This window comes from Dendrobium catenatum, unplaced genomic scaffold, assembly GCF_001605985.2.
Source record: "Dendrobium catenatum unplaced genomic scaffold, ASM160598v2 fragScaff_scaffold_1023, whole genome shotgun sequence".
NCBI lineage: Eukaryota > Viridiplantae > Streptophyta > Magnoliopsida > Asparagales > Orchidaceae > Dendrobium > Dendrobium catenatum.
In genome coordinates, this window is record NW_021319485.1 from 903,454 (window position 1) to 913,127 (window position 9,674).

Below are 9,674 nucleotides of genomic sequence, written 5' to 3' on the forward strand. Positions count from 1 at the left end.
CATGCAAAAAAAATATACAATATAATTATGACTAGCCAACATGCTTAAGATCAGATATAACATTATATAACATAAAGCATTAGCATATAAGCTAGACCTAATTTTTTGGGTTTAAATGATAACTTTAAATATATGCATTTAAAGAGCTAGTATACTTTAACATTGTATGAATGTCATAATACACATTATTCTTATTTTTTTCTCAATATTCCATTTCATATGATTAATATAGCTCATACATGAATATAATATCCTTATATTCATATCATATTTCGAGGTATGGATGCTCCATAAATTTAACATTCATTATATATCATATAATTTTTATAATGAATCCATCCTTTGTACATTTAGAGTTAAATTTGGACATAAATTTTTTGGTCCTACAAAAATCAATTAGTATAAGATTATTTGTCAAAGCACATAAAAATCTATTTTAATTTTTTATCAATTTATTGGCATCAAATACGAAATTAACATCCTAATAATCTCCAAGGTTATTTTCCACCTCTCTATTCCTTTCACACCAACACCATGAACCTAACTCACCTACAATAACATTAACATATATAACATCATTTTCACTAGAAAGTTGTTACATAGACCCATTACTAGTACTAGATCACAAGGGATGTGACAAATCTTTAAAAGTATTATTATAGTTTCATTTTCTTTTATCCTAGCCTTTCATTTGCATTTAGTTGAAGTCAATGGTGGTATAAAATCAATAAAAAGGCCAACATGTATGCTAACTTTTTAGTCTAAGTTGAAGTCAAATTATTCCACATCACCTTACCACCCAATTTGTCAGTTCATTAAAGTCTAAGACTTCATTTAGGACAGCTTTTTTACTGCTTTGTAAAGTTGCTATAGAGAAAGTAACATTTTAAAGTTATTGTAGAAAGCAGCAATTACAATTTTTTTCAAAGCAATACAAAGGCAGTGACCAAATAAAAATTGGGGTTGCAATTTGAAATGCAAATTAATAAGAAAGCTATCCTAAATGAAGCCAAAATCAAAATAACTATTCACAAAGCTTGGAACATGACATTTCTTCTTCCAAGAGTGGCAATCAATAGGTCAAACACTCTTTGACTTTCTATGAAGAAATAAATAATGAAGCATTAAGCTAGTTCTAACATGTTTGACCACCCCTTTAATTCCTTGTGATATTTTAACTTCTCTTATAATTCTTATAAATATCAAGAATACTGAAATGTAAAAATCCTTTGTTCAATTGAAGTAGGAATTTTGGAGAAGCATTATTCTTCCTTGTAACAGCTTAGTGTTATTTCCTTGATTTTTTAGTTTGGTGGTCAAGATCAATCATTTTTTTGTGAGAAAAATTTTAAGCTTATTATTATATTTTTTTTTTGTGTTTTTTTATTTTATTTTATTGGCATCCCTAAAACCCCTCAAGTGTTTTAGAAATTCTCACTAAATTTTTAAGTTTTGTTCATCATTTTCTCTAACATTAATGAGCATTATAAAAAACTACTACCCAAAAAATCTTTGCAACATCTCATCAACATCTTGAACTATTCATAAATAGCATCATTCCATCATTTATACTTTCAAAATCATCTCCTAAGCTCCACATAATTAACCACCAAAATTAGCCTACACCCGAATGAACCTCTTCATCGCCCTTTGATCTTCACCATATAGGCCCGCAATGCCTACCACTACATCATCCTAGGATGTAAAGGGAGGAGAAGGATGAGTACATATGTGATTTGATGAATTAGAGACTCACTGGTGATCATCATCTTCCTCTAACTTTAAATCTAGGAATGTTTGGATTAGAAAAGAAATTATTATGTGTGATCATCAGACCGTCTAGAGTCCAATTAAAACATGCCACATCACCTGATACACAACAGTGCAGTAATGGTACATAGAAAATTGGTGACGTGATGCATCATGATCGACTTTGAACGGCGCCCGATGACCGCACATAATAATTTTGCGGGTTAAAGAGATGTCATTAGGGGATTCTCCTATCCAAATTGAGGCTTGGAGGGGGTTAAAATTAATATCAAATAAAAAAATATTTATTATTTTTTAAAAGAATATCTTCCCTTGAAACTATCTCGCACAGTTCACACCCGATACTCTAAGAAGTTGCAATAACTAAAAACACTGGGACTCATCTAAACACTCTTGCCCACCTTCTTGGAAATCTCTGGCAGCAAGCCCCAACCCAGCTCCGTCATCTCCCTCTCCTTCCCCTCTCCCCGTCAAACAAACGCAAACCCGCAAAGAAACCAGACGTAAGCTTTGACCCATAGAAATCATTAAAAAACATTCTTTTACGCATTTCTATATTCCTTTCTGATCCAATAAAGGAGCATCTTTCCCAATCCCTAGAAAACTAGATTTCTTTCTCGTTTCTTCTCGTTTCTTCTCAATGGGAGGTATAATGTCATGCTTCCATGAGACGGACTCACCGAAGGGGCTGGCGGCAAGGCGAAAAAAGCGCGGCGCTCAGCAAGATGCCACCGTTACGGCGGTGCTCGGATCGAGCAAGAGATGGGAGAAAGGGAGATCGGTGAGGGCCGCGGAGGAGTCTCTGATTCAGGAGGCTGCTGCTCTGCTGCTTTTGCAGCAGCAGCCGAACGGAGGAACGTCTATTTCTTTCGATAGGTCCACATCGCTGAGATACCCAGGTATGGGAGTGAAGAAGCAACAGGGGTTGCCAAGGAGCTCGAGCTCCAGGGCGAGGTCGCTCACTGACCCTGTTGTTGCGCCGCAGCAGCTTGTGAATCAGGTGAGTTATTGTAAAAAGGCTTGCTTTTTGGTTGTGAGTTTGATTTTTGATGGATAGTTGGGTGAATGATTTGGTTAAGATGCGTTTTTTTGTTTTCATGGATTTCGTTTCTTTTTATTGTTTGATCTTTCGGTATTTGCATTGCCACTTTGATTTTATTGGATTCGGTATCAGTCATCTAAAGTGGAATTAATGAACATCCGGGATTGTGGTTTTGTAATTACCACCTCGATTAAAGAAAATCCAAAACCAGAAGTTGGGGACTTGAGTTTATTAAGTTGATGAACAGCCTGTATAAGAAGGAAAAGGGCATCCTGTTCTTTTTTTTTTTCCTCAATTCTTTCAATTTCCTTGATGATTAAAATTTTAAAAAAGGGGGGTTGCATCATACTAGGACAGTCCAAGCTGCGCTAGATCTTAACTTGTTACATAAATAGTTTTGGAATGATGAGTTTTTTTTTTTATGGATTTGATTATCTTTTATGAATTTGATTTGTCATTTTTTTGTTTGACTTACTCAACTTTGATAGTACTATCTATTGGTTTTTTTTTACTTCCCTCAAGTACCTATCTGATATGGTTTGATTGGGCTTTTGTTGCATTGCCCTTTCCGAATACTAGTTGGAATGGTTCTTACCAGATTTGTCATATTTGCTATGCCTTACCTATTCCTAAAGAATCTGCCATTTTTGTGCTTGCAGAGCCCTTTTTGCTTATGGAATATTAGATATAGCTCATACCCCCACCGTTGCTTAGCTTTGTTGGTGGGCGAGTATGGTTGGGAACCCTCCAACCCGTGCTCGATTCCCCTCGAGTGGCAGCGCCTCTTAAGTGGGGCTCAATTAAGTGTGGGCTAGGAGGTTTTGGGGTGGGTACCTCTTCTAGGTCAGCTGATGATTAGTCATGCCGTCAAGCGCCCTTTTGGGGGTGGCTACGGGTGAATACCCATTCCAATATATATATATATATATATATCTCCCATACCCAAATGATAATTGCTTTGAATTTCTCTATTTAAGTTTGCACAAATAATAACATGACTCTTTCAAGGTAATAATTTTTACTTTAAAAGAGGATGATTTTGACAACATTGTATGTGTGTGTGTGTTTTTTTCCTGCCAATAAGTGGCAGCTAATGTGGAATTCTCTTAGCCTTCCAAAGATATTTGAAGGGTTTAAATACTCTCAAATGAAAATGACTTCCATTACCGATGCTGTATGAGTATCAAGAATCATCTACACATACAAATATTCAGGAATTATAGTCTTTTCTCTATGGTTTCTCTTTACTTTAGGCATTCCCATATAGGAGAGTTGTGAGGTTCTGATAATATTATTTTGCCCATGATATTAGAGATTGGAAAAGTAACGACCCATTATATACAGTTTTGTGTTTTTCACTTATCAATCACTTTTGATGGAAAATCAAAAAATATGTAAGCTTGTGGGTTTAATTATTTTGGATTTAAATATACAAAATAATATAGATATAGATGGGGATATAGCTTTTAGAATCAAAATGGGTGATTGAAGTGGATTGTCATAGGGACTACATATGATAAGATATATCATGGATGTTGTTAAGATGGATGCTTGATAGGTGTGAATGATAACTATTGAAGAAAATATAATGGGAAATAAGCTTAGGATATTTAAAGGGGATATGAGATGTATTAATATGATTGATACTTGTTATAAATGATTACTGTTAAATATTTACTATTAGGGAGTATGGACCAAAGAATGACTAAATTGGTCATTATATTACATGTGGTCAATTGGTTTACTATGCAAGAACTCAAGTCTATAGGGAGAGCCAATTACTTAGAATTTTTATACTAATATATTTTTCGCCCGTCCAACCTTGCATTAACCTAATGCCATGTAAGTCACCCACTTTTAAACTTTTCTCAACCATGTTAAAAGACGCTAAAGACCTATGGGATCCACAAAATGCATGAATCACTCAATACCAACCAAACATTTTGATTTTGATACCACTTGTTATTATGAACTAAATGAGAACTAAAGTTGGGCTCAATATACCAGTGTTTAAGCTTATTTTCAACCCAAAAGTTTAATAATATGGGAGAGGGCTAATCTCTTTGTATTTGTATATCAACATGTTTTTCATGTATTTGTGTGGGACTAAACCCAATGCTCTCACACATCTTAACATTTAGGAATCTAAAGGGATAGCAAAAAGGTAAAATAGCTATTAGTTTTGCAGAAAGACTCAAACAGTTAATTATTCATCCATCACTAAAAAGAAAAAAAAGGGTGAATCATAAAACCAACACAACTTATTTATAACAAGGCTACTTATGGCTTAATGTTTCACTTGTTTATATTAATCCTCTTATGAAGTAGATGATATATCCAAATTAAGAGTACCTTTGTTTGTAATTATATTCTTCACACTGAGGAGATTTATGAACGCTGAGGAGATTGGCTTCTGCACATTTGATGAATTTCAAAATTTTTTAGAAATATTTTCTGTTTTTCTAGGTTTAAATATGATTTTCTCAGTTTTGTATAATCTTTTCTCTCCTTAAGTTGCTCTTTAGTAATTTCTCTTCCTTTAGTTGCATCAACTTTAAATCTTCTGGTTCTTACATGATTCTGTCCAAATTATTCCCGTACAGGAAACAAAAATAGACGATTTAGAAACCAACCATTTTGTGCTGGTTCATGGAGGTGGTTTTGGGGCTTGGTGTTGGTACAAAACTATAGCACTACTACAAGATGCAGGATTCAAAGTCAATGCAATAGACCTTACTGGTTCTGGAATTAATTCTTTTGACACAAACAACATTACAAGTCTTTCCCAATATGTAAAACCACTAACGAATTTGCTTGAAAAACTTGGTGATACAGACAAGGTTTGATTTCTTTCTTCTTCATTAAGCTTGATTATCTTGCACATTTAGTACTTGCAATTTTATGTGACTGGTTTTAATGTCTTGATTTTGTTTTATTATTAAGATGGCTATTCATGTTGTGTCAGTGATTGTTTTATTCACAATTTGGTCATTATTTTTTGCTCCAAGTTTGTTAAGATTTTAAGTGTCTGTGTCTGCAAAAAATATATAGATTTTTCATGAATTCCCCACTCCCAAATATATAATTTCTTGTTAGTATTATGAGTGTCTAGATTCAACCTTATGTGACAACCTAACTCAACATGAAAATTTTTTGTTCGGGTCAAAAATCAAGATACACAAAAATTTTTAGGTTTATTTTAGGTCAAGTTCACGACAGAAAAAAAAAACCTAGCTTAAATCATGTAATGAAGAGAATTTGTCAAAACAACTCAATGTTTTTTATTTTGGTTGGCATGTACAAGTTAGGGAAGTATATCTATTCGTTGTCGTCTAGGCACTAACTTGTTACAACTTGATTGCTTCTCGTGTTGAATTGGGCATGCTTGGAGTTTATCATGTTAAGTTTGTGTAAGTTTTCAACCTATTTAGTAAATAAATCCAGCATGGATTCTCTTCAGTTGGGTCCTGTCATTTTTGGGTTGATAAAGTTGACCTCTTACCCCAAATTAACACCTTAAGCATTATTCTACTTTTTTTTACCAATAAGTTGGGGCTTTCGATGGGGCAGCTCTTATTAATAAAAATATATCTGGTTATACAAAAACATCTACCTAGAATGAATACGATGAATACATAAATAATAACAAATGGCCCAAGCATAGTTAGAAGACACTAAGATATATGCGGTTTGACCAAATAATAACCTTCATTCATGGGAGAGGAGGGAAGAATTGATATACTATCAAGAAACCACATGTGTATAGATCTTTGGAGATATGAAAGAATCTGATATGTCAGGGGGGCCATCTTGTGGGGCTCAGGGGAGATGATTCATTATGTTAGGAGGAATTAAGGGGAGTTGTTAGGAAGATTTCTTAATTGTGCTTATACTATTTGAGAAGAGTTTAATTGTTTAAGAAGATTTCCTAATTGTGTTTATGCTGTTTGGGAAGAGTTTGATTGTTTAAGGTTTCTTAATTGTGTTTATGTTGTTTGGAAATGGTTTTATTGTTTAGGAATGTTTCCTAATTTTGTTTATGCTTTTTTTGGAAAGGTTTTAATTATTTAGCAATATTTTCTAATTGTGTTTATGTTGGTTAAGAAGGTTTTAATTGTGTGTTAGGGCAATTTTAGGAGTTGTCTAGGGTTTTGGGATTATGTATGCTATTAGTGTTTTGCTATAGTTTTTTCTAGAGTTATTCCTAGCGGCGCCTAGGGTTTTGGGGAGAGCCAATCTACCTTTAGAATAGTAGATCAACTTGTATCTTGGTTTATTGTGCTGAAATAAACATCTTTGTTACTGATTTCTGCTGTGTTTTATCTTTGTTATTGTTGTTTTTATTGTGTGGAGGTTAGATTCCTAATAAAATGGTATCATAGCACTTTTTTTGGACCTATGGTGGCTAAGAAAGTGGATGCTTTGGAAGAGAAACTAGAAGAAGAATTTGGCCAATTCAAATATGAAGATGAGGAATAGTTTTCATCCATGGAAGGAAGGTTTTTTAACCTAAAGGGCATACAACAACAACAACATCAAGCCTTTATCCCACTACGTGGGGTCGGGTGCATGAATAATTTTTTCTCAATTTTGTCCGTTTAAGAGTCAAATTCTCATTTAGATTTAATAATGAAAGGTCATTTCTAAAGAAGCTAGTCCATAAAACATTGTAGCTTCACAACCAACTAGCAACATCGGAGGCGAGAGCACCGATTGATTAATAGCCATATAAAAACTTTACATAGTTAATCACATAGCTAGTCAAAGGGTTCATAGTTCCATTCATCACACCAATTTTTGTTGCATTGTCTTCCACTGCTTCCTTAAAATCTCTAAAAGTTTCTTGAGCGGCCTGGTCTTAGTGCCTTGAAAGATTATGAGCAGCATCCCTCATCTCGTAACAAGTTTTCCCTTCAAATAGCATTTCAGTTGTAGAATGAAGCTCACGTGTTATTTCATGCATGTCTAGAAGCACAAACAACATAGCCATTAGCCAAAACCAACTTTTTTGCTCATCTCATTTGTTGACCTCTGGATTAAGCTTAAAAAAAAAAGAGAAAAAAAAAGCAGAATACCTGTGCTGAAATCCCGCCGAGGTTCTGCCAAAAATCCTGTAGCAGTCTGCGAATAGCGCCGCCCTTGTCAAGTCCTCCGCAATCCCTGCCGAAATCCAGCTCTCGATCGTCGCCCCATTCTAGTCTTTAAATACCGAGCAAACGAAGTCACTCGGCGCTGGCTCTCCCTCTCCCTGTTTCGCTCTTCCTCCACGACCGAGACCCACGATCTCCACTTGAATCCCGATCTCCAACCCGACGCCTCACTGAAGCTGATCGAGCCTCTCGTTTCCTCTGCCCGAATTCCACCTCTGCTCCCTTCAATCCCCAGCCCCGTCGAGCACTTGCCGGCGCCGACGTCCCACGCAAGCAGAGAGAGAGAGAGAGAGAGAGACAGAGAGAGAGAGATAGAAGGATCTCTACCTCAACAAGCCGAATCCCACCACCTATATCTCGTCGCCTGTAGGGGCTCAAACCGACATCTCCCTCCCTGTCGGATTGGACCATATGCCATTTTGATCGGAAGAAGCAACAGTGGGAGCACACTATTGTGAAGGTAGTTTGCTCCCTTTCAAGCGCTTCTTCGGCTTGACCCCGTGAAACCGAAAGGGGGAGAGGGAGATGTTATTTTTTTTATATATATATTTATTATAATTATTATTTAATGTAATTAAGTATAATTAAATTAGGTTTAATTATAATTAATTATGTTAATTATTAATTAATTATGATTAATAATAATTAATTATAATTGATTAAAGTGAAACCGAAAGGGGGAGAGGGAGATGTTATTTTTTTTATATATATATTTATTATAATTATTATTTAATGTAATTAAGTATAATTAAATTAGGTTTAATTATAATTAATTATGTTAATTATTAATTAATTATGATTAATAATAATTAATTATAATTGATTAAATTAATTATAATTTAATTATTATTTTTAGTTATAATTAATTAATAATGATTTTAATTAAGTATAATTAATTAAATTTAATTATAATTAATTACTTTAATTTTAATTAATGCCAAATATTCCACAGAGTCCATAGCTCCAACCTAAATAATACCCATTCAGATCCAAAATTCCAAAAAAAATCATTCAAAGTCACCAAAAATATTAAAAATTGAAATTAAATCCTAAAAAAAAGACTTAAAGCAGAATCCATCCACCCTCCGCAACCGCAACATTTGTGGGCGGACAAAATTTTAAAGTTTACTTTCAGCTCACAAAGAGCAAAATGCCTAGTCGAAATTATTCACGTATGATCTATTCTCAAACCAATCTTCTGCCAGTAAGACGTGGTAGCATATACGATGTCCCTAGTCTCTAACCTGGGGCAGTTTCGCCGCCACATGGCACTGCAGGGTACAAACGTTCATTGACCCAGCAGCCCTTTTGAACGAGTTAGGTTTTTGCCGCCACCATAATCACCACATATAACGAGTCTATGGCCAGAGCCAATACGCCTCCTTCTTAGTGGCGTTAAAATCCTTGAGATATGAATAATTAGGATATGTTGATAGGGCACACAGCCCCCTTGTTAGCTTAAAGTGGATTCAAATTTATCCCCTACATAAATTAACCACCCCAGGTCGAAACTCACCCTTTGGACGAAGCAACCCATGGCTGCGACAAGGGATCTTTCTGTCAGGTGGGCCCGACTAACTCCTCTGACTTAAGTAGACCAGGGACATAATGGCCCTGGACGACGGAACCATGGGATCTTGATCGGGGTCTTATCATCCTTCCACGCCCACATCCGCTCTTAAGTGTGAGATGAATGCATTAAGTTTTAAAAT

At 35.0% G+C, this 9,674-nt stretch overlaps 1 protein-coding gene across 1 annotated transcript in view; it reads left to right on the forward strand.

Moving 5' to 3' along the window:
* Positions 1-2,126: 2,126 nt before the first annotated feature.
* The window catches only part of LOC110096786 (putative methylesterase 11, chloroplastic), a 17,644-nt gene continuing 10,096 nt past the window's right edge, over positions 2,127-9,674 (forward strand). The window contains exons 1-2 of the mRNA XM_020822869.2: positions 2,127-2,770; positions 5,416-5,652. Of these exons, the coding sequence (XP_020678528.1) occupies positions 2,411-2,770; positions 5,416-5,652 (597 nt within the window). The 5' untranslated portion in view covers positions 2,127-2,410. The remainder of the gene's footprint in view (positions 2,771-5,415; positions 5,653-9,674) is intronic.